At 47.7% G+C, this 24,523-nt stretch overlaps 1 protein-coding gene and 1 pseudogene across 2 annotated transcripts in view; both read left to right on the top strand.

The window, feature by feature from the left end:
• Positions 1-14,353, top strand: part of PALM2AKAP2 (PALM2 and AKAP2 fusion) — a 488,976-nt gene extending 474,623 nt beyond the window's left edge. For both annotated transcript variants that reach the window (XM_046022260.1, XM_046022261.1), the window contains 3 exons: positions 242-420; positions 5,590-5,628; positions 10,385-14,353. In XM_046022260.1, coding sequence (XP_045878216.1) covers positions 242-420; positions 5,590-5,628; positions 10,385-10,483 — 317 coding nt within the window. In that variant the 3' untranslated portion in view covers positions 10,484-14,353. The remainder of the gene's footprint in view (positions 1-241; positions 421-5,589; positions 5,629-10,384) is intronic.
• A 3,527-nt stretch (positions 14,354-17,880) lies between these two features.
• On the top strand, positions 17,881-18,040 carry LOC123953627 (annotated as a pseudogene).
• Positions 18,041-24,523: the final 6,483 nt, after the last annotated feature.

The following is a 24,523-nucleotide window of genomic DNA, read 5'->3' as shown; positions in this document are numbered from 1 at the left end:
TTCCAGAGCGCCTGCAGGCCTCCTTGGTCTGGCTGACTCTCCAGCACTGGTGTCCTTGAGGTCTTTGTCGGATGGGCTTGTGACATCATCTTTAACCTTTCGTCCCTGCAGTACAACGACCCACACTTAACTACCGTTCTGGTACTGCTCTCTGTCAGAGGTTGCTTTTTGCCAGTGTTCTTTCTGGAAGCAGTCATGAGCAGACGAGCTTAGAAAGGGTGTTCTCTTCCTGTTGTTTCAGGGAAAATAGAGAAAGTCAAACCTCCTCCATCCCCCTCACCTGAAGGCCCCAGCGCGCAGCCTGACTTAGCTCCTGAAGAGGCTGCCGGAACCCAGCGGCCCAAGAATCTGATGCAGACCCTCATGGAAGACTATGAGACACACAAATCTAAAAGGCGTGAGAGAATGGATGATAGTAGTGTAAGTGTTTCCTCCTTTCCTCTTTCACTTCTCTGAGGGTGAACGTCCGCGTGGCGTGTGGTTATCCCAGTTCAGGCACGGGTGCGTGTGCTGTGGTCTGGCTAGCGTCCTGGCTCTGAAGCCAGTTCTCAGATGTGTCCGTTTAATGTGCCTAGAGTTGGGTTTGGGTGTTTTGCCTTGTTTCTCAAAAAACGTGGATCATGCAGGGAGTGGGTCCTTTTGCTGCTGAGTGTAGCTGGAACCCACCGGCGAGGCCAGAGCAGGGGATGTCTGGTGTGTAGAAAAGAACCACATAAGGACAACAGAGGAGGAGGGACACAAGCACCCCAAAATCATCTCCGGGTACTGGGGAGCTGATTGCTACCATGGCTGGCCCACCCCATAGACGTTTTCTTTCTCTAGAGAACTGTGGCGAGGCCGTCCCTCTACTCTCTCCTCGCAGCAATCCCCATAAATGTGTTGCAGTGTGCCAAAGGCTGAATGTGTTTTGGGCTGTTCCCAAGCGTGTGTGTACAGTTTGCCTTTGAAAATGACAGTTTGAAACCACAGGGCTACCCTGCTACCCTCGGTTCTCAAGATTTTTTTGCCCGTGACAGTCACATGAGCCATGACGGAAATCATCTGCTCTGGCATTTCTTTCTCCAGTCAGAGACATAAGGATTGTTTCACACACTCTCCCCAACCAGGAGCCCAGGGACCAGCCTCGGGGACCCATGCCGACCTCCTGGGAGTCTGGTTGGCCTCAGTCTCGTACCATTTGTCGAAGTGGTCATCCCCTGTACCCGCCCAGTTTCACCTGGGTCACAAATAGCTTGGGTCTGTTGAAGACACTGCCCAGTTTACCTGGATGGTGCTGGTTTATGCCTGTGGTCCTGGTATAATTTTTAACAGCTTCCCCCCACACCCAGCCCCGCTCCTCCTCCTCGCTCCAGTTTGGATGCTAAATTATTGGGTCACCTTCAACTTGAATCCTACAGGCTCACAGTAAGAATCGCACACCTACTTACTGCCTTTGCATATCCTGGTTGGCTAAATTCAAGGGTTTCTGCACTCGAAGCTAGATCCTGAATGATGCTTTTAAAATATTTAGGGATAAAGAAAGTGGACACCTCCATAGCTGCCCGATGACTCGCTTGTGTTCCCCACGCTCTCGCTTGGGTTTACACCTAAGCTGCCTGGAACGCAGCCTCGGCTGCTCTGTTCAGCCGGCGCCTTTGGGGGCCATTCCTCCTACCACACGGTGGATGGGGTCTGGCCCTCAGTAGCTGCTGCAGACATTCCTGCTAGGGCTCCTTCCTCCAGCCCATGGGACTTCTGCCCGTGAAGTCACTTTGGCCAGCACTTCTCTACAGCCCCACTGAGAACACGGAGTCTCCCTGTAGGTATTTTCTGGGGCCTGTGCTTTTGAGGTGCTCGCTTCCTTCCTCCCAGGGAGTCCTCATAATATATCAGCAACCGTGGTGGCAGTTAGCTGAGGGGCCCCTGCATCCTGGCATGGAAGGGGAGGAACGAATGGAAGCACTCTGTGTGTTTTCTAAGCACCGGCCGCGTATCTCTGGTATGTGCTTTTTGTGCGCCTATTAGAGGCACACACTACCCACAGAAGTGAAGAGCCCGCGGCCGCTCACTCGGCAGACAGAGCTGGAAGCTGCCTTCGTGCAAACTCGGGAGGCTATCAGACTGGCTTTCCCCTTCGCCTTCAGGACGCTACCTGGAATCAACGTTTCAATACACGCCTTACCCCTCACTTAACTCAACCAAGTGTTAGGCTCCCATCTCAGTTTTTCTCAAGTAAAGAAACATTTTGCATGTTTCTTTGCATGCATGCATAATAGGAAGAAACCTATTAACTAATCAGGCTATTAATATCCCTAGATCTTGGATTCAGAGCCAGGTGTTTTGCACTGTTCTTGAGATTATAAGAGAACTAAGTTTGTTGTTGTGGGAAACTTAGGAGCAGAGCAAAATCTATCCAGTTCACTATATCCTCTATATCCTGAACTTCAAAAGCCTGCTCAGATGGCTTCTAAAGCACGTAAGTGACCATCAGTGACCAAACTTGATTTTCGTGCCACCTGTTCGTTTACCCCTTAGACCTTTTAATCCCAGGGATCCTTTCTCCTGTCTCTCCATCAGTCTCTGGGGAACGTGTCAAAGTTGCCCTGTAGGAATGAACAAACTTCATTTGTCTTCCTAGCTGTTTCTGGCCCCTTCTTTAATCATCTCTCTACCAGAAGGATAATCATAGGGAGCCAGTGGATTGCTTGATATCTGACTGTGTACCTGGCTTCCTTGCCCCAAAAGCTGGTAGTTCTGTTTTCCCAGTGTGGTTCCCATACACTATTCTGAGGGTGAAACCTGGCTCCTTAACTCCTACCCCCTCTAGAAGCCAGGTAGATCCTGGCTCACCTGAGGCCAATGTCACCCGACACATCCACCTGCCAGTGTTCTTTCCAGTAGGTCACTTGACAGCACTATGAGTCCCTTACACATGCTCAGGACCAGACTTTGTGTTTGCTCAGGGGAAGCAGCGAGTTCTTTCTCACTGGAATGAAAAGAATTCTTACTCGCTTGCTGAGGAGAAGGAAGACCAAAAAACAAAATGGTGCAGTTGGCCTGTACGTGTAGTGATATGGTAGACCCATGGTCCTACAGAGCATGAAGGACAGAAGAAAGAGAAGACAGAGGAACCAAGGGGAGCTATGCCTAGAGTTTTCATGAGTGGTTTTTGCCAACCCCTGAGAAAAACTTCCTTGCCATTGCAGACAGATTAGTTTTTTCCCCACCCCGGAGTGGCGGTGGTCTCCGGAGTCCTGTCCCTGGCTCATTTCCAGCTTAAATCTTCCACTTTAAAAAAAATCATATGCCAGACCAGAAGGAGGCTGCTGGCTCCTGGATCCCCTGCCAGGGGATGGTGTGGGGGAAGCTGCAGTATTTGGTGACCTTTTTCATGTCCCTGAGCTGGCCCTCTCTTCTGCTGGAAACAAGATGATGGCTCAGAAAACAACAGAAGATGGGAAGTTCAATCCCAGCTCTCTTTTGGGATGTCTACCCACAAGGCACTGCATCAGGGATCTTACGTCATCTGTGGATATCTGTTCCTTTCACAGTTGGTGAAAAAGTCAATAACAAGGAACTGGAAAAAGGTCCCTTTTCTTGAGAAGTGATCCCCACACGGCCGCCCTTGTTACCAGCTCTGACCTTGGGCGGGTGCTACCTGCTGGTTTCCTTGCTCTGTGTCATATGGTCACCAAGGAGTGCCTCCCTGCTCAAGGCTTTGGCCAGGCCCCACTGACTGAGGGACCCTCCGCTAATTTGGGGGTAGGGATGTTGCTTTCTCCACCCTTAAGCCCCTTACCCTGGCTGTTTACCAGCCTCCACAGGGCCTTCGTACGAATTAGAAAAAAGCACCTTTTTCATGTTCCAGGATGCACCCCCGCCACACTGGGAGGGCAGTGAGCGGACCGAGCTGCAACCCGTCCACCTGCTCAGCCTGGTTCTTCTGCGCCTGGCGTGCACCGTGCACACCCAGATGCAACGGTCCTGTTCTGATTATGGGTTGCTCTTATCTGGAAGTGTTTTCTTAGTGAAAGTGTCCCCTTATCTGGGCCTGATGGCCATCTCTGGTCCATCCTGTAACACATGATGGGCTGATGAATCATAGTTTCCTAGAAGGTTCCCTGGTGCCTTGCAAAGGACCGATAGTTAGGCAAAAGTGTTTTTCTAGCCACTTGTTCCCTGAGCCTCAGAAGGGAATGGGTTCTTGAGTCAGTGATGCTCTTGAGCAAGTTAGTGGATTTGCCTTCCCTTTCTCACTGCAGAGATGCTGGCCTGCACCCAAATTACAGTCTCCTGTAGGCATTCGGCCCCACCCTGCTTCTAGCATAGAATACTAGCATAGCATTCTAGCATAGAATACTTTTGAAGGGGTTTCTACTCTCCCTCGCCCCCAAAACAGTTACTGAGGCATCTTTCATTGGTCCCTGCCTGTTTTGGAATAAGAGAAGGCCTCACCTGTTCTTCTGGGTTAAGTCAAAGCTGGGGGCTAGCATGCTTTTCTAAGAATTCCTCACACACATTCCCCCTCAAACCAAGACACCCTGTGGCCATACTTACTCTCAGGGAGTGGACGAGGGAGGCCTGTCCTGTGCCCCACACCACAGGATCCGTGGGAAGCTTAGCATAATCAAGGATGTTTCATGCTGCCCAGATTTCTCCTAGCTGCTCATGCCTCGTGGGCGGACAAAAAGAATTCATCAGACTCGGGTCATCAGCCTGACCAATACAGAACTGTAATTTTTAGCGCTACGCATTAGAAGCCGGTAATGACCGCAGACATAGGACCCCACCTAACCAGTCCATGTGGATGCCACTGGCCAAGACTGAGAAATGCCTCCAGTGTCCTAAGCTGTGTAAACACAAGGTCATTACCGTTACCATAATTCCGGAGGGGGCTGCCCAAAGTCCATTCTTTCGTGTCCTTTCCCTTAGCTGGCCCATTTTGTTCGGAGATTTTCTTGCAGAGACTTTGAGTTTCCCATGGGAACCAAAGGGTCTTTTTAGTTCCTGCATGATCACCCCACTGTCAGAAACTCATCCAGGCCCCCAGAATAGTGACAGGGATGGCTGTGTGCCCTCCCTAGGCGAGCCATCCACAGCTCGGCTCACAGAATCTGCCCCCATGAACCTTGCATCCAAATCCAGTCCTTCCTGTGCTTTGGGTCTTCTCTTCGGGGGACAGTGGGCTACAAGACTGCTGTGGGGCTCAAAAGAACTACAGGAGGAGAAGAGGCTGGTTGGCTATATTCTAGCAAATCCAATATAGCCATCGAAGATCTCTTTGGTGGGCAGCCATCTGCTCACAGGGGTGGGGAGAACTCTTGTTAATTCAAAACACAGAAAAACGGAAGCAGCAAATCTTGAATTAACAAAGTATGGCTTATCTGATATTTTTATTAATGAATAGCAGGGTATCTATGTGCTCCCCAAGATAGAGTTTTAAATAAACTAATATCAGATGAAGCGGGTGTGGCGTGTGTGTGTGTGATGGCCTCCCAGTGTCCCGTCCCTGCCCGCGCACCCCCAGCGTGGCGCCCGTTTCCAGCTGGGGGGTGTCGTGCGAGTGTGTCTCTGCTGTGTACTAACCCTGCTCTTTTCCCTCTCTGCCAGTACACCTCTAAGTTACTGTCTTGCAAGGTGACTTCCGAGGTACTTTTCCACTTGTTTGTCTTGGTGTTCCTGCATGCCTGACCTAGGTGCATGCTCTCGTGGTTTGCCATTTCCTGATGTGTTCAAGGAGACGGGCAAGGAAGCAGCTCGTCTCCGTGTTTCTTTCTTCCAGCCTTTTCGAACCTGGGGACTCTGGGGACTGCCTGGAAATGTTGGGGTAGATGCAAAAGGGCTCCTTGCTGCTGTGCTTTGCTGTGCTGTGTGGTGGGACCGGAGAAGACTTTGCCCTGCTCATGGATCCGGAAGGGGTCTGCATGCAAGAGCACAGATGTTAGTTTCTTCAGGCACTGATAGCAGAGATCCTCTGGCGTGGTTAGAAGACAGCGCAGCTCACCAGGACTGAGCTGTTGATCCAGTCCTTTGTTTGGTTGGTTGGGTTTTTCTGGAAGCTCCTTAAGCATTGAATTTCCAAGTCTCCTCCTTTCTTCTACAGTTTCCTTTTACACAGAATTCACAAATATCTGTGCTATGAAAAGTCACAGTATTTCTCATTTTCCTCTAATTTTTAAATATTTTCTTTTTTTTGCTACAAAAACACGTTTTTGTATTTTTTTCTTTAGACTTTTATTATTTATAAAAGACTTATTTCAAGTATACAGATCTGTAGGGAGAATCATTCATTCATTCTCTCAGTTAACAATTTATTGAGGACCTAGGACACCCCAGGCCCTCTTTGAGGTTCCAGAAATAGAGCCTTCAACAAAACCAAGTCCCCAGCATCATGGAGTTGGCATTCAAATGTTCCAATGATAAGAGATAATAAAACAATAAAGCCCATCCATCCAGGCTTGACCATGCTTATCATTTCATAATGTTTGCTTAATATTTTAAATTATTAATATTAATGACAGGTATTAATAATTAATACCAATAATATTAATTTTGCAAATACCATTCGAGCTCCCTTGTTACTTCTCCCCAGCCCCCACTTCTCTCTCTCCTGAGAGGTGATGTTTCTTCAGTTTACTATTAATCATTTCTGTGCATGTTTTTATAGTTATATTTCATATGTTTGTCTACATGGGTGACATCTTGGTTCTTGCATGCCTTAAAACTTTCCAGAAACATATCACATTGTTACATCCTCTGCTCCTTTATTCTGTCTACATTGTTTTTAGATGCAAACACAGGGTTACTGAGGGCTCTGGCTCATTCATTGTAACTGCTGTATCGTTCCCCACCGAATGAATATATCACTGTTTATTCATCCTTCTGTTGATGATGTTGGTTGTTCCTCTCTCTCTGTTTCCTTATTTTTTTTGCAATTACAAACAATGTTTCAGTGAATGTTATGTGTTACCTCTTTGCGTAAGCGCTGGAAGAATTTCTCCTAGGAGGGAAGGACTGGTCAGAAGGCTTTTTTTCCCATCCTCCCACTCATTACATACTGCACGTAGTTCTTCAGGATGGTTGTGCTTACTTATAGCACAATATATTTTTAAAATCTCCCTATCTTGCAAAATAATTACAACCAGAGATGGGAGCTGATGATTATCAGTAATCTTCTTTTGAAAGATAAGAGTATTCTTTCCTAAGATATAAAATGAGTAATGAAATATAAAAGTCATACCATCCCATGTATACAGTCCACCTCGGCGACTAATTGTGGTACTCCTCTCGGCAATGGCAGTGGAAGAAAGAGGCCCTAGGCCCCATCCCCTTTGAGTTAACGTAATTAGGAATAATGAAAACCTGGTCAAGTATGTCCAAGGAAGATAACACTGGGCCCAGTCTATCTTCAGCCGAAGAGGACTTAAGAAGACAGAATATTAACGTGAATGGAGTCACTGACATTCCTTAGCCCCTCTGACTTTTGTTACCCATCCCCCAATACAATCGTCTGTTGATTTCTATGAGAAACGAGAGATTTGCTTGAATTCCCCAAGCACAAGAGACAGAAAATGAATATTGGGGGGGGGGGTTTGTTCAAAGAGAATTGATTTTTCTCCCTCTCACCAAACCTGAATCTGAATTTGTGAAAATGATAAAACCTTTAATCAGACTCTTTATTATTATTTTCAAATTTTTTAACGTTTTCCCTCTCCATCCCTGTGGAGTATTATTGTTCTTTCTGTTGCTTCTTCCGACAGACTCCTTACGGGCACTGAGCCGCAGTGTGGCACGGCGGCCTAGGGCATCAGCTCCACACCCAGAATTCTGGGTGCCAACCTCAGCTCTTCCCCCAGCTGAGTAACGTTGGTCAGCGTAACCTCCCCATGCTTCAGTTTCGTCCTATGGGAAAACCAAGTAATGCTAATGTGTATCCCATAGAATGGTCATGGGGATCGAAACAGTAAGTGGTTCACAGTACGAGTGGTGTGTTACTATTCTCGGGGGGAAAGTGCTTTTTTTGCCCAAAAACGGAAGGAATGGGCTTTAGGTAATAAAGCTAATATATAGGAACTAAAGTATCATAGCTCTAGATTTTGCTTGGGATTTATAGATAACACAAACATACACACATATGACATTACTGTCTTCTGAATTAATTATGGAATAAATGCTCATTTAGATACCCTCTCCAGGAGCTTGGCCTTTAAATCTTCAAAAGGCCATTGTGGGATGCTTCACCCCTGAGCCAGTCCTCACCAGAAGCCTTGGATTACCCGGAGACAGTGAATGGTGAAGTGCTCCTTATAAAAATGCCTTACATCTGAACACTTCATCGTTTACAACCCCTTCCAATAATGATGGAAATCGTTACAGTTTGCAAAGTTGCAGAGTGCTAGGAACTAGGCTATATATACATTGTATCATTTATTCCTTCGGCCAGCTCTGTACTGTAGCATTTAGGATTCCCATTTCACACCTAAGAGAACTGAGGCCCAGGGATAAGTGACTTTTCTAAGGTCACAGAGTCACTAGGATTTAAATGTAGACATGCTTGGACTTCAGAGTCAGCACTGTATCCGGAGAATGCCTGCGACCCAGGGCAGGTGCTTTCTCCAACTTGCAGATGAAGAAACTTGAGACATGAGATGCCATGAACAATACTGTGTTCCAGACGGAACTGGAAAGGAAGTGGGGACTTCTGGATCCAGTCCAGTACCCTCTCTCAGTACTGTGTTACCACGCGCTGACCTTCTAGACGAATCCTCTACTAAACTACACTTCTTTGCCCCTACCAGTCTCTTATTCTTAGATATTGAATAAGTGACCATAGTATGCTTACACACAAGACCCTGCGACATGGCTTATTGCTTAACGATGAACATTCATTTAGGAGACATGGCTGAGTGCCTCCTACATGGTAGGTCCAGCTGTCCCCACTGGGGAGCCTGGGGAAGGCTTCCCAGGGGAAAGCACATGGAAGGTCTGGGAAGACCATCCATTTGTCAGAGGTCCAAAGAAGCAGGTTGAGATGGACCCCCGAGTCATCAATCTCCCTAGAACTTGCTCGTGCCCAAGACTGCCTGCAGCCTGCATCTCCCTGCTTCTCTGGAGTTGCCCGCCTTTCTGCCCCATGCCAAAATGATTGTTCTTAGAATAAGCAAAGCCTTCACTGCAGTTCGGATCATCAAACAGTGCTGGCTCTGCTAGACTTTAATGTCAGAACCTGCATGTCCTAAGCTAATGCCACTGTAATTTAAGTGGTTGGCACGCATGGGCTTGCTTGTGGTGCCGAGTCATGAAATAGAGTCATTTCTCATACGTTGGCCACCTGAATGTCATCCATCTGGATCTCATCTCCATCAAACCAAAGCCGGAACAGCCTGAATGAAGTTTTCCCTCTGGAGTCCACAGAGTACTCTGGTGAACTGGAGGGAGGGAGGCCTTGCCCTGATGGTGGTGAGCCTACCTGTCCTTGATTTTGTGACCTTTGATTTCATTGATTAGCACCTGGGCCCTGATGTTGCATCATTATGCTCAGGTTGCTTTGATTGGCCTGGGAAGCTCTTTTTCCTTCCACTTAGTTTCCGTTGGAAGTTGAGTTATACCAAAATAGACTTTCATGATATAAATATGATCACAGCTTATGTATGTCCACAAAGCTTGACGGATGGAATCCACACTGGTCCAGCTGTTTGGGATTGTTTTCTGGTTTGCTTGTTTACGAAGAGACTGAGACAACTGATAACCTGTGCTGTCCAACATGGTAGTCACAAGGTCTACCTGTGAGGATATGAAAATTAATGAAAATTAAATTTTTAGTTTCGCAGCCACACCGGTCTTATTCCAAGTGCGCCACAGTCATGTAGCTCAGTGGTTACCATGTTGATGACACAGATCCAGAACATTTCCATCAGACAGCACTGATCGGATAACATGTAGAGAACCACTGTGTTATCGAAACACAACGCAGAGTCAAGTCTAGTTCAAAAACATGTCCAGACTTGTGATGAGCTCTGGGTGTCATCTGTAAGTATTGAATCACTAAATTCTGCTCTTGAAACCAATATGACACTCTACGTTCACCCACTAGAATTTAAATAAAAATTTGGAAGAAAAAGATGGACATGCAAAACATTGCAGGGAAATGAAATCTTTTTATATTGAAAACTGTGGGTCAAATAGCAAATGAAATTTGGCAATGAAATGAATGCATATCCAGCGCGTCCCATCCTACTTCATTTCCCGTGTCTCTTCTACCTCCTGGCCATACCACACACTATTACTTTCCCTTTCTTGGATGCTGTTGAGAGGGAAAGGACAAAAGAAACGGAGAAGCTTGTTTGTGTACAGAGTGAACATCCATGATCTCTAATTCATTTTTTTTTTTTCCTTCTCTCTTCAGGTCCTTGAGGCCACACGGGTTAATCGAAGAAAGAGCGCCCTGGCCTTGCGCTGGGAGGCAGGGATTTATGCCAACCAGGAGGAAGAGGACAATGAATAACAAACTTCCTTCCACCCAGGAAGCTTCTTTGGTGCTTGGGTTCCCAAGAAACCAAGAAATCCACACATCAAAGCATTTTAATGGAATATTTATTAAAGTGCGAACAAACTCCACAATCCTTATGTAGACCAGAAGCTGCAATGACCAATGATAAAAAATCAAGCGAAAAGAAGCCCACCCATCAAACTCTAGAAACACCCAGGAGTCAAAAGAGAAAGGATTTTTTTTTTTTTTTTTTTAGACTCAAAGAATCACCTGGATTTGGACCCGTCCTTCGATTCAAAAGGACAAAGCAGTAACAAGTCAACATGGCTGCCACAGGTAGACCTAAGACCAGCCTCTCTGGGTGATGAGGATAAACATTGGTAACAGGGCCACGTAGAGCAGTAGAGCCCACGCTGGTGCAAGCCACGGGGCGTGGGGTACTTCCTACACTGGCTTCCCACCTTCACTCACGGCATCCCAGGTGTTGGGATAACTCCGTTTACTCCAGCAGCCATAAAACGCAATGCAATTTTCTCTCTATCTGCCCGGAAGAGACAATTATGATTCCATTTCTCTTCCATTTAGTTGTTTTTAATTGGGAGCAATCAATGATGGCAATACCTAAAATCCACATTTTGGAGACAGTGTTTCTTCATGTTGCAAACACAATCTATTCTACATGAAAGGGTTGAGAAGGAGGGAGAAAGCCAAACCAAATGGATTGTTTTAGCTTTAGGATCTCGTCTGGTTTGAGTATTGACTAATTTGCTGTTCATGAGAACACATTTTCACAATTATGTTTCTCTTCATACGAAAGCTCTATTTAGTGGGCAACAACTATTTTTATGATGGGATGGGGGGAGTGTATCCATGTATGAAACCTGTGCACATTCAACAGCTTGGCTCAAGACGGTAGGGATATTTTTGGAGTGGCAATAATTGTAAAAGGGCAAACTCTGCCTGAGGCAGAGGACAGGAAATAAAAAGGTGTTTATAACTATATTTTATATTATAAAGTGGACCTTGGGAGGAAGAAGGATAGATTATTTTGGATCAGTCAGAAAGGAAACATGAAAGAAAAGGTCATGAAGGTAGACAGAGAAACAGGGAGGGAGGAAATGGGAAATAAGGAAGCAAAAGATACTATTTTTGCTGAGCAACCAGTGTTTTTCAGGATGATAAAGAGAAAAATATAGAGTAGAAATTTAAGTGCAGGCTTGGAATCGGCTACAGTTCCTAAAGATGGTTGTGTGTGTACACGTATGTGTATGTGTGTGTGTGAGTGTGTGTGTGCTTTTGTGTGTTTGGGTATAGTGTGTGTACAAGGATGAAAATTCCAGAATGATCATGGGACAAGGGTGTACAGTTATTTCCTCCAAAGCTGTTTGCCAGTGTCGGGAGTGAATGAGAATTTCTTTTTTATGAAAAGGGATATAGAGGCACCGACCTGATACAGTATTTGTAATATTAAATTGACCTAACCTGGTATTTGCATGAGTTGCAATTGAAAAGTTTGGAGCGGTTTTGTAATTTGACATTGAGAAAAGTACCGTATTTATTCTCATGCTTTGTATTCATAGCTTAGTACACTGTGGAGGACGCCAGCTTTGCTCTCTGTCATTTAAAGCAATATGAAAAGGGTATTCCATAATTGGGTGCCCTGAATTTCTGGATGAGAAACAGTTTTAATTCTGGCCATGAGAAAAAAAACGGACCAGCCTTTTTTTTTTTTCTTCCTATTTCTTTCAAAACTGTGGTTTTTTAAAAAAGCAATAATTAAGCCAGACCTCACTAAAATTCTTTTTTGTTTTTATATTGTTACATCATAAGCTCTGCTATATTACTCTGATAGGTAGAGATGCCACACCAGTGTGTATGTAGATGTTAGGCACGTTATCTTTGCTTCTCTTAATAGACTAGTGTTGACTTTAGGGGGGAAGGTTTATTCGCAGACCAGCAGTGGGCATTAAGTAAAAATGCACCTGTCTGATACCTCACAAGGATCCTTTCAAACTGCCAAGGGAACCTGCCATTTGAAGCCAAACTCTAGAGATGGGTGGTGGGCACCACCTTTATATGGTTTATTGTCCTGAATATTCTGAAGGGGTACTCAGCCAAACGTGCTACCCACCGGGAACACAACAAAGATCCCTACAGCAAGGAATTCTTTTTCAAGTTGGGGAGCCTGGCGTGGAGACAGACGTGCCCAGGAAAATGAGGTCTGTGTTAGGTGGGGAGTCCTGACGGGTGAAATGGGAGAGAACCCAACCCAGGAAGGCTGCTTTGCCTGAGGATTTCCAGCCTTCCCACGGCAGGCACAGGACTGAAAACAGCGGGGACAAGAGCTTCGTGGGGCCCTGGGGGCACAGTGGTAGCTAGGATGGCTGGTGAGTGAAGTGGTTCTAGGCAGGGCACCAAAAATGGAACATGCTTCATGTTATCTGGACTGACTCTGCCTCTGGTCGTGACACAGACGTGATAGAGACAAACACTATCTTTCACAAGAGGAAACAGCCCTCAGGACCGACCTGCAGGTTTTTGTTCAGTTTTGATGGCAGCCGTGTACCCCACCCACTTTAAACCTACATTTGAAAAAGGAGAATTTGCTGCAGATTGAAAGCTTAGGAGGTCACACAATTAAGGCAACCGCTCTAGAGGCCCCAGCTGATTGAACCAGAAGCGTGAATCACGTTGTGCAGAGTTCTAGAGCCGAGTCCCTTGGTGCGTGCTCCGTGTGTCAATAAGGCAACAAATGCAGTGACCCTCCCATAGTCACAAAGCTGCTTACCTGTGGCCCCTACATCTCCAGCCTTTGCTTCTTCCCTCTGCTGCCTTCTGATGACTGATGGCTATTTCCTTGCTCCACTCACTCCTATGAAAATGTAAATTACAGTTCCCTTGGAAGAGCGAGATTTTCTCTGAGCTCTTGAGTTTTTTACTCCTTCAGAAAATATGGGGCTTTGTACATCGCACCATGCTAGGCTCTGGGATCCCAAGTGAATCCCTTTAACCTTCTGAAGATGCAGCAGACCCCTGGAGAAGAGTCATTCCTACGTAATCCATCAAGAGGAAGAGGCTTGTCCCGAAAATCAGCCTCTGATGCTCGTCCCTGCCCCCAAATAGCACGCAAGCTTGCTAATCTCAACTATAACAAATGTTTAGATTCTGTAGATGTTAAAAGCTTTCCTGAAAGTGTTCCTTGCCACAGTGTTTATAGATGTTCACTTTCCTCGGGGGCTGATGAACTACTGACACGCCTTGGCTTTCTCATCCAGAAATTATGGAAACAGGGTCTGTCAGTGGTAGGAGGCAGGGCTGTGTTCCACTTGGTTGACACAATGCAGTTTCCTTGCCTCTTCACACCTCTGCATGCTGCCTATCCTCGACGATGACATATAAGCAGTATATAGATCAGTGTCTGCATATACACACAATACACACACACACATATACAGCGTAACAAGAAACACTAAAACAGTGTCGACTCTTGTCTCTGAAGACAAACATTTTTCCAACTAAAGAATGGATGTAATTAAACTATGTATTGAAAAAAAAAATAGCCTAAGTGTTTAGAGATGGTGACTATATCCAGTTTTAGTGACAGAACCAATTTCCTGAATTTTAAGCATTCAGTGAGTGAGCTGCCAATATTGATTTTGTGTTGCCCTAGACCCAAATGACTTTTTTCCCCCCCCCGAGGAGGAGAGTGGGGAAAGCAGCAATACTGTGTTTGAAAATTATACTCTGTATCTGGCTCTCCTGTGTATGTTAACCACTTAAATGTTATTATCCTGCTTCGGTTTTATAGTGATTGTGAGGCATTCAGTGCAAGTATACAATTATTTTCTCATTAAAACCCAGTGTGTGCTGTGTTTTTATAACCCACGACTGCTTGTTTGACTGGGGGTGGGGGGAGGTTGGAGGCCAGATCTGCCACACGGTGACACGCCTGCGTCCCCTTGGCCTTGACTTCTGTGCAGCAGCACCCGCGTCTTGCACATTTGGAACTGAAAAAGCAACACTAGCTGGTGGGGCATCCCTGTAACAGGCTGTCCCAGTCCCCTTTTTGTGATGCTGTCTCCGGCTGCCCCAGCTAGAGCCTCGAAACCTCTGTTGGGACCCCAGGAAGGTACAGGGCCTCCGGATCAGGTAGGTAGACGCACAAAGTCAAAGGGATGGCTGGGCAAACAGCAGGACAAATGGTAAAACTCAAGCTTCACAGCTGGCTCTCGGGCTCTAGTTTTTCTTATTACATTTCCAGCACCTGTATTGGGCTCCCCTCCAAAGAGCATAGAATTTCAGACTTTGAAGAGCGTACGACGATCGCAGGTTCATCAGAAAGCTTCCTCTCCTAATTTCCTCCTGTCCTCCCTTCCCCCACTGCTCCCCAGCTGCTCTGTTCACTATCCAGCCCCTCACAATGACTCACGCCCCAGACCTTGTGTCTCTTGCTCCTTCCCCTCTCCCCTGCGTCCCCGCACCACCTCACCCCTCTCCTTGGAGTCTCTTCCTCCATCTCTTCCGGTGTATATGACTTCTTCTAACCTTCTGAGACAGCGAAGTTGTGATCAGCTCTGGATTCAGTGTCCTGGTCCTCTTTGCCTCTGTCACTACTAATATCTGAGAGTGCTGAGCAAAGCCAGGGGTGTCAGGGTACACAGGACAGGCACTCAGAATGGGAGGCAAAGTCTAGGATAGTCCAGGTAGAAGGAAAAAGGAGTCTCACTGAGGAGGCTCTTACCAAAACCAATGCGAGGCATTAAAACCACTAATGGGTAGATGGCGGGCGTGCAGGCTTTTTGCTCTCTGACCGTGACCTCCCGTCCCGACGCCACTTTGATCTCCCCTGTACTTATCGGCTGTCAAAGAGACAATCACTGGGGGGACACATGAGGCTATGAAGTTACCTCTGAGCATTGCTCATTTTCATTACCGGATGCCTGTTGTCACAAGGAAGTGTGGTGGTTATGTCCCTCCCTGCACAGAACCCCCACAAAGTTTAAAACGAGGCTGCTGGGAACACAGAGAACAAATAGGGAATTCAAAGGGAGACTTTAAAAGGTTTGAAAGGTCTAAGAAAACACAAAAGCAAAGACCGGGGCCTCCAGAAATCCCCGGAGATGGTGATTTCAAAATGTTGCCCAAGCATTCAGATGTTTTCTTTCTGAGAAAGAAGAATGTATAATAAAGATTAAAAAAAAAAATCTGCCACGGTCTAGTATTTAGTATTCTCGGTGTCCATTAAACTTGATGGGAGAATTATCCGGCTGCTTTGTTCTCAGTTCACAGGTGGTGGGCTCTGAAAACCTAGGATGCCTTTGTGGGCACCCCCAGAAGAGTAAAATCGCAAATCTCGGGTTCCCCTGTTGGTTTGGTTATTCTCTGCCCACCCACTGAGACCACATTCTGTCTTCGCAGTGGTCTTCAGCTCCTAGCAGTGATGTGCCTCTGGGGAGATGTGCCTCTGGGGAGCGCGGCTTCACCTGCTTCAGCAAATATCTCTGTCACCTGGAGGGCTCCTTAAACACAGACTGGGGCCTCATACCCAGGGCTTCTGATTCAGTAGGTCTAGCGTACGCAGCCTAAGAATTTTCTAACCCGTCCCCTGGAGATGCCGCGGCTGGTTGAAGAACCCTAGTCCGAGACTCACCGACCCAGAGTAAGTAACGAGTAGGGTCTGGGCGTACCACTTAACATTTGAAAACGGGGGAACGGATGCCTGATTTATAAGCTGCAGATACCGTCACATGTGGTCCCAGGATGTTTTGAGTATTTGTGTGTGTGGGGGGGGGGGTTGTGCCTTTACCCAACATGCTAACTCAATGCTTTGTGGGTCTTGGCGAACCAAGGGTGTTGATTCCATTCAGACTCTCCAGAGGAGCCCCCCTTGAAGGGGTTGAGCAAATTAAAAAGAAAGTGTCAGGAGAGTGGAATATCTAGATACATTCAGACTCTGATTTCAGGGTAAGAACGAGGGATTCGTTTGACCTTTGGAAGAAGTTTTTATTGTGTGGGGGGATAGCAACATCAGGACCCCGTAAGATTTTTTGTTTGTTTGTTTTTAATTAACATGGCTGCATAATTAGAGATGAGACACAAAATAAAAGGCAATCCTTATTTGGTCTAAAGCAGCACTTCTCGGGGCGCCTGGGTGGCTCAGTGGGTTGGGCCGCTGCCTTCGGCTCGGGTCATGGTCTCGGGGTCCTGGGATCGAGCCCCGCATCGGGCTCTCTGCTCCGCCGGGAGCCTGCTTCCTCCTCTCTCTCTGCCTGCCTCTCTGCCTGCTTGTGATCTCTCTCTGTCGAATAGATGAATAAAATCTTTAAAAAAAAAAAAAAAAAAAGTTGTTTAAAGCAGCACTTCTCAATTCTGACTCCATCTAAATCACCTGGAGAGCTTTAAAGTCTGGGTTCAATTGACCTGGGCTGGTGATTAAAAAGCATCCCAGGACGGGGCACCTGGGTGGCTCAGTGGGTTAAAGCCTCTGCCTTCGGCTCAGGTCATGATCCCAGGGTCCTGGGATCGAGCCCTGCATCAGGCTCTCTGCTTGGCTGGGAGCCTGCTTCCTCCTCTCTCTCTCTCTCTGCCTGCCTCTCTGCCTACTTGTAATCTTTATCTGTCAAATAAATAAATCTTAAAAAAAAAAAAAAGCATCCCAGGGGACTAACCTGCGGCAAGCTTGAGCAGCGCTGCCCAGGGCCGTGGCTCCCATCTTGGCCGCCCCCACACAGGGTCCCCAGGAGTTTGCTTTTAAGATACCAGCACTTGGGCCTCATTCTCGGATATTCTGCTATTTTGTCTTCACTGGGCTCAGACATGGCTGTGAACGTGGGCGTGTCTTAGCAGCTCCCCAGGTGTTTCTAACTTGCAACCAAGATTGAGAATTGCTAGCCTGGTGGAGAAATGTGTTTGCCTCATAGCCTGACTCTATCCAGAAAGTTCTTGAGGGCAACCTCAAAATGAAATGAATAAAAGGCCTTGAGGGGCTGAACCCGCCCATCTCATGGGTCCCAGGAGGCAGAGGGCAGTGTTGGGGGCTGAGGAAGGGGCTTTGCCTCAGCTCTCCTCTCTTCAACCCTCCCTGGCTGACAGCAGACCCAGCTGTTCAAACTTTTGGGTGAACTGAGGAATGCAAAACTACAAGAGAGGCATGTTCTAGCTTCTACTCGCTGCACACTGAGAAGGAGCCCAAACGGACACAGGGTTATTTCTGGGAGATGAAGCCATGATCTTTAGAAGCATTTGCTGATTTCTGTGGTATAAATATTCCTACAGCAACTGATTGCAAGATGCCAATGGTTTAACAACTGTTTTGCAAAATCCCTGAATATTGAATAATTGGTGGAGATCTGAAAGCAGACAGGATAACCTAGAGGTCTGGAGCTAAAGCCCCATTAACAGAGCCGTCATTTAGCTTTGCGCAGTGGCAGTATTGTAGCCAATGAGGTTTATCCGAGGCGCGATTATTGCTAATTGAAACAGAGCCGTCATTTGCCTGAATGTTCTAATCCGGTCACAGCAGGTAGCAATCAGGGGCTCAGGACTGTGACCATCTCTTTGGATGATCATGATACGTCCCAGAGAGCAAAACCACCCAGCCTACGTCTAGTGCCCACTCCTGTCACCAGGGGCTGTGGCAGGGGGAGGGGGAGGAGGGGTGCTGGGAAGACCACATACGTGACACCAGAGAGCCTGTGTTGTGCACCATGACCTTGGACGAATAGTATTTCCACGGCTCGTGTCAGTGTCTGGCAAACCTCTGGGATCAGACAGGGACCTCGGACTTGGGACCCACCACTTTTTCAGCAGAACCTTTGACCATTTGCTTATTCTAAATTGGATTTCTGACTTCTAGAGTTGCTGTGCAGAATGAATAGAAATGTTTGGGGCAGACGAGCTCGGAGTTTACTGCCTGGAAAGGCCTGCCTTCCATCAGCAAAAACTTATTGAGCGCCTACTATGTGTCCAGCACTGTGGATAGAAGAACAAATGAAAACGGGGGTCATCGGGATGGTTTTCACTGGGATTGGGGGAGCTCTTCGCGTCGGGAATGCGGGGACAAAGCTGCTCCCAAGTCGGGCACTGTGTCCACACCTGCCTGTTGAATCAGGCCATCCTGTGCAGGTCCCACACTCTCTTAGCATGCTTTAAATTTTTCCCCTTAGTGTGGGACCCCTGTAACTGAAGTAGTATTCTGGGCAAGAGAGAGGGAGATCCAAATGAAAAGATGTTTAGGAGAAGCCACAAATATTCCAGAACGCATCTGGGGAAGGTCAAAGGGTGCTAGGAACCTGCCAGGAGACACTGAGGAAGGAACTTCCCTGCAAGACCCGGAGGGCGGTTCAGTCGCCTCTGGGAAGGGTGGAGTTTCTCACTTTTGGGGGTTCGCTTTTGCCTGCAATCACCAAGTGTGGCCACTAGGTGGCGATGGTCTCTAGGGGGAAAGCCGCCTCCCCAGCCACGAGCTTCCCCCCCGGGGAGTCAGGACATTTTCCCACTCTGAACACAAGACAGGAATCCTTTGAGATCTTACACGGAGCTACACCAAAAGCACCAAAATGGAAGCCACCACGTGTGCAATGCTATGCGGAGGCCAAATGTGGCCCTTACACTCACATGTCGGCGGAAAGCCGACCGCCGCCAGCAGAGGGCAGCAGGCCTCTACTGAGCGCCTCCAAGAGCCAGAGCTGGTGGGTTCCTTACACTCCATTCCTGGCAATACTCCTTTGAGGTACGTACTATAGTATCGTCTCCATTTTACAAAGGAGAAAACCCACCCCTCGGGGAGTCTGAATAACTTGGTGCCCGTGACAAGTCTAGGGTGGAAGGAGGATTCAAATCCAGGCGGAGCCTGTGCTCCTACCTCCCCAACTTTCCTTCTCCACGACTTGATTCAACAGCAAACAAACCTCCGGTCTTGGTCCTGGGCCAGCTCTGCTTTCCGTCAGACCGGTAGAGCCTGCGCTTAGCGCACACCAGTGCAGAGAGGGAGATGGTACTATTGGGGGCTGGAAACTGGGGGTGTCCTCCAAGTCAGGGCAATGGGGGGGGCGGGGGTGTCCTCCAAGTCAGGGCAATGGGGTGGGGTGGGGGGGCGGTTGCACTGACCGTCCACTAAAAAACACTATGGTCACAAAGAGCCAACGCGTGCTGAAATTCTAGTTCTTTCCAACGAGGCGCCGTGGTTTGCCGGCTTAATTATCACGAGTGCCTACGGAGTCCTGCATATGATCTGGTGGGCCACAGGCCTGATCGCCAGCTCTCTGTTGCCTGCGGCATGTTTTCCTTGGCTCCTGCTGTCCCCGTGTACACACACACACACGCACACACACACACTCTCTCTCTCTCCCTAGTCACTCTGGTTCTAGATGTCTGCTTCTGGACTGGGCGGGGTGAAGCTAGGCTGTTGACGAAGAGACCCAAAAATGAAGTCAGTGTCTGAAGGAACATAGTTTGTTTCTCTCTCACATGACAGTCCAAGGGGAGCTGTCCAGGTCAGAGGGCAGACTTACTTAAGTTGGCTTCTTTCTCATCCTGTTCCTCCATCACCCCCAGGACCTGCGGTCGTGGGCATGGTTCAGCTTTAGGAAATGGGGAGATGCAGCCAAGCCACTTGCTGAAAACATAGGTGTGCCCATTCCCTGGCTCCTCGGTGGCATTGAGACAGACAGTAGACTGGCTTCTAGAGATGAGGAAACCATTTCTAGAGTTTCCATTGCTGCCACAGAAGCTGGCAAGGGAACAACCCAAAGGCAACCTAAAGGAATAAGCTATTAAAAATGTGATTAGGGTGGTATAGCCTCTCCCAGTCCATGGTCCTCGTCTAGCACAACTTTTTCCAGAGTTATGACAGCACAATCTTTGGGGTGACAAATAGTGACAAGGACAGATGAGAGGAACAGAGAACTAGAAAGTCCTCTGGACTCATCAGAATCTCCCTTGTCTTTTAACACAAAGAATAATGCTCACAGAGATATGACTGTGGAGCACGGGGTGTTTTGACCCTTTAAGGCTGACCATGCAGCTGTGTTGTGCCTAAGGACCAGCTCACTCTAAGAGATGTCCACTGCAAGTAGACTTGGGGGTCCTAGTGCTCAGGCTCTTTGTGTGTGCACTAGGGGTGAGGTGGGACCTGGGAGACTGAGCAAGGGGAAGACCAAGAAGACTGTCCCCAAGAATCTCAGACCCCTTCTGAGGTGTGTCTCTTTTCCCTGGGACGAGGCTGACTGAGCATAAAACATTAAAATCCTGTGATCCTTTCAGCCGCAGAACATTTGAAGTAATGAATGTGTAATTAACACACATTATCTTTTCAATGCATCCTCATCATCTATTCTTAATGTCACCTAAACCCTCTGCTTGCTCAGGGCGCTTGGTCTTTGGCAATCAGTCTGGTGACCTGGAAAGGGAAAAGCTCACGACAGGGGGCGTAATGAGGGTTCTTGGTTGTAACTCCCTGGGTTCCATAAATATGACTGAAGAGAATTCAAGTGCTCTGCCCAACCTGTGTGTGAGGTGGCACAAAGGTTATCCTGCAGGGAATCCGTCACCTGCAGGGAAGAGAGAGGGGACACCGTAGAGCAGCGCTCCCAGGAAGAAGGCAGGTGTGAAAAGAGAGGAGCACCAGAGCAGAGCCGCGTGGGTGAGACAGAGGGATGGGCTCAGAGATGGCCAGACGGAACCAGAGGGTTTGCTGGGGAAGCATACATGACTTTAAAGAAATTAACAATTTCCTGAGGTGAAATTCACATAATGTACAATTAATCATTTTTAAAGTGAACAAGTCAGGGTGTTTAGTCCATTCCCAGTGTTGGACCATTTCATCATCTCTATTAGTTCTGAAACATTTCCGTCCTCCCCAACAGAAATCCCATCATCCTTGAACGGTCACTCCTCAGTATCCCTCCCCAAGCTCCTCACAACCACACATCTAATTGCTATCTCTGGTCAGTTCTGGACATTTGATAAAATCATACAGTATGTGACCTTTTGGATCTGGCTTCTTTCACTTAACGTAATGGTTTCTAGGTTTGTCCTGTTTATAGTAGGTGTTAGAGCTTCTTGCCGTCTTAAGGCTGAGTGGTATTTCCACTATGTGGACAGACCACATTCTGTGTCTCTATCCGTCCATCCACTGGTGGCCACTGGAACTCTTCCCACCTTTCGGCTCCTTTGAGGAGTGCTGCTGTGAACAGACATAGACATGTACTTACTTGAGTCCCCGGTTTCGGTTCTTTGGGGCACATACCTAGGGTTTGAGGAATCATTTGAAAATCTGGTTTAATCCCATCCATAACTTCCAACCATGCCCGTGTCAGGAGTTGGGGATTAGCAGAGGGTTGTTGGAGAGAAAGTTGAGTGAGTTCAGAGCCCCACAGAAGGGGTCGGGGGGTCTGCCTCTCCACTAGCTGAGGGGAAGGGATTTTAGGGGCCCTCAAGCAGCTTGTTGTGTGTTCTCTGAAGATCAGGGAAATGGGGAAGTGGTCAGCTTCCTAACAACGTAGGAAAGAGAGCTGGCTGTGTGCATTAGAGCTCCTCCCTAGAATCCGTGGGCATGAAGCATGGTGCAGCTGTGCTGTGGAGCCGAGGTGGGTCGCTCACTCAAGAGGTGCAAAGTTTCCTTAGATCCTGCTCATAGGGCTGCCCAGAGAGAGGCTGAACAACAGCAGAGAGAAGCTGGAGGTTCACCCTGTGCGCAGAAGAGGACAAGTTCCAAGCAGCCATTTGGAGCGGCATCCTCCCTCCCCTGTCAAAGGAAAATCCCAGCCAGGAGAAGGTGGGTCTCCAAAAACCAAGAAAGGGAAAGTGTTGGCTCTAGCTCCTTCTCTGCCCATCTCGGGGTGGTGTTAGTCAAGTAGGGTCTTACCTCACCTCCCTCCCTCCCAGCCACCACCTACTCCCAGCCCTGGAGAAGATAGAAACCTCTCCAAGGAACTCAGGATGAGAACAAGAAGCTACAGGTAGCCAAGCCCTAGCCAAGCTTCCCACCTTCCCACTGCGGACAGAGCTACAGAGGAAGAAGTTTTCCCTTTGAATGAAAGCAGAAATCTTTTCTTTTTTAAATGACACTGGACAGAATGTAATAAGTTCTCAACCAAAAAGGTGTTTTCTGACTTTGCAGCCAGAGTCCTTCCTATTTCTATGAGTGATCAGAAATGCTACAAGCCCAGCTGTGAATTTCATCCATGACCATGGATTTTTTGTGTGTTTGTTTGTTTTTGTGTGTTTTTTTTTGGTTTGTTTTTATTTATTTGACAGAGAGAGAGATCACAAGTAGGCAGAGATGCAGGCAGAGAGAGAGGAGAAAGCAGGCTCCCTGCTGAGTAGAGAGCCCGATGTGGGTCTCAATTCCAGGACCCTGAGATCATGATCTGAGCTGAAGGCAGAGGCTTAAACCCCTGAGCCACCCAGGCACCCCTGGATTTTGTTTTTAATAAAACTAAATAATATATTAAAACGAGAGTAAATAGTACAGACCGGAGCGGTTAGGTAAGATTTGGTGTTGGCATTTTAATTCTTCGGGTTTCTGGTCATCATTACCATAGTATAAATTCACTGGAGAAGGGTGTGGTGTTAAGAATCAGGAGATCCAAAATTTCTCAGGTTCGCTGAGTTGAGTGTTGCTTAGAAAGTGAATTTCTGACTTAGTCTTCCCCTCTTCCTCTGACCCCGTTTCTGTGTGCACCACCGTTTGTGGTTTATGATTCAGATGTATGACTATAGCCCACAAGATGTGCCTGTTCAATGTGTTGGAGCTTTACTTACTCTCCTGAAGAACAAAGCGTGTGACATTCCTATGTCCCTGACCCTTGTCCCAGCACAGAGCCTGGTATGCGGAAACCTGGAAAGAGCGTGTTCTCTTTCCATCAGCTGACTCCTCACACGGCAACCCGCTACGTAACCCACTACGGTGGCCTCACCTGAGCTTCGCTGGCTGGTTTGACTCCGCAAGGCGCCGATTAGAAAAAAGCGGAGGGGGCTCTGTTCCCTTCCTAGGCGGCTTCCGGGGAAACTTTTCTTCCCTGCCCCTCTTTGTAGCCCAGGGTAAGGGGACCAAAAGTTGGTAAGCAAACTTGTCACAGTGGCACAGTCTCTCCCAAACAAGCAGTTCTCCAGCGTCTCTGTGCACGTGCTTGGAACACTGACCCAGGATCTTTTTTTTTTGCTTAAATCTAGAAGGGGAAATCTAGCAAATGGGATGCACGCAGGGGACAATCTGTGTCATGACCCATGAGATGGCATCCGAATCACGTGGAGGACTTGCTGGGACACACTGTGCGGCCTCACCCCCAGAGTTTCCGGGTCATCAGGTCTGGGTGGGGCCGGATGATCCCCATTTCCAACCTGTGCCCAGTGACGCTGGTGCTGCTGGTTTGCAGGCCATGGTGCTCAGTGCTCAGCGGGGACACCAGCAGTGACCCCAATCGCTCCAAAGTTGATCGCTCTGAAATTGTTAAAGTGTTTTAAAACACTCTGAAAATAATTCTTTGCCCACACTCCTCCTCCCCAGAGAAATACCACAGAGTGCTCTCGGGAGCATTTTGCCCAAACTGGCCCAGACCCTTGCCCAGAAGTGTTTTTCATTGTGATCATTGAGTTCGCTCTCGTCTGTGGATGGCTTCTAGCTCATCTCAAGAAGAATCCTGAAATTACAGAACCAATATGTTTCTGGGTACGGAGAACAGCACACAGGTGGGTTCTCAAGGCAGTCCAGAGTGTTCTTTCTGCACATAACTCTCTCCTGGCACAGAACACCGTCAGGCCTGAGTATTGGTAAGAGGATCAATGGTCCTTCTGCTCAACTTTCTTTTTTAGAAAACCCAGATGCAGGGGTAAATGTTCTCACCCACAAAACTGGTGTGATACAATAACCATGGGCTAAAGAACAGCCCCCTCCCTGCTGCCCCTCCTTAGGAAGTCAAGTAGAAGTGTGGGACCCAAAGGAGATGGGACATGAAGATTCAAACGCTGTGCTTGCTCCCACAGAGAAGCCTCTGTCCCATGAGTATCTTGGAGCCTCTGGTTTGTAATCCATGTGGTCCTAAGGTAGTGGGT

This window comes from Meles meles, chromosome 11 (genome assembly GCF_922984935.1).
Source record: "Meles meles chromosome 11, mMelMel3.1 paternal haplotype, whole genome shotgun sequence".
NCBI classification, from domain to species: Eukaryota; Metazoa; Chordata; class Mammalia; order Carnivora; family Mustelidae; genus Meles; species Meles meles.
Note: the sequence above shows the minus strand (reverse complement) of the source record. Positions and strands in the feature narration are given on the sequence as shown.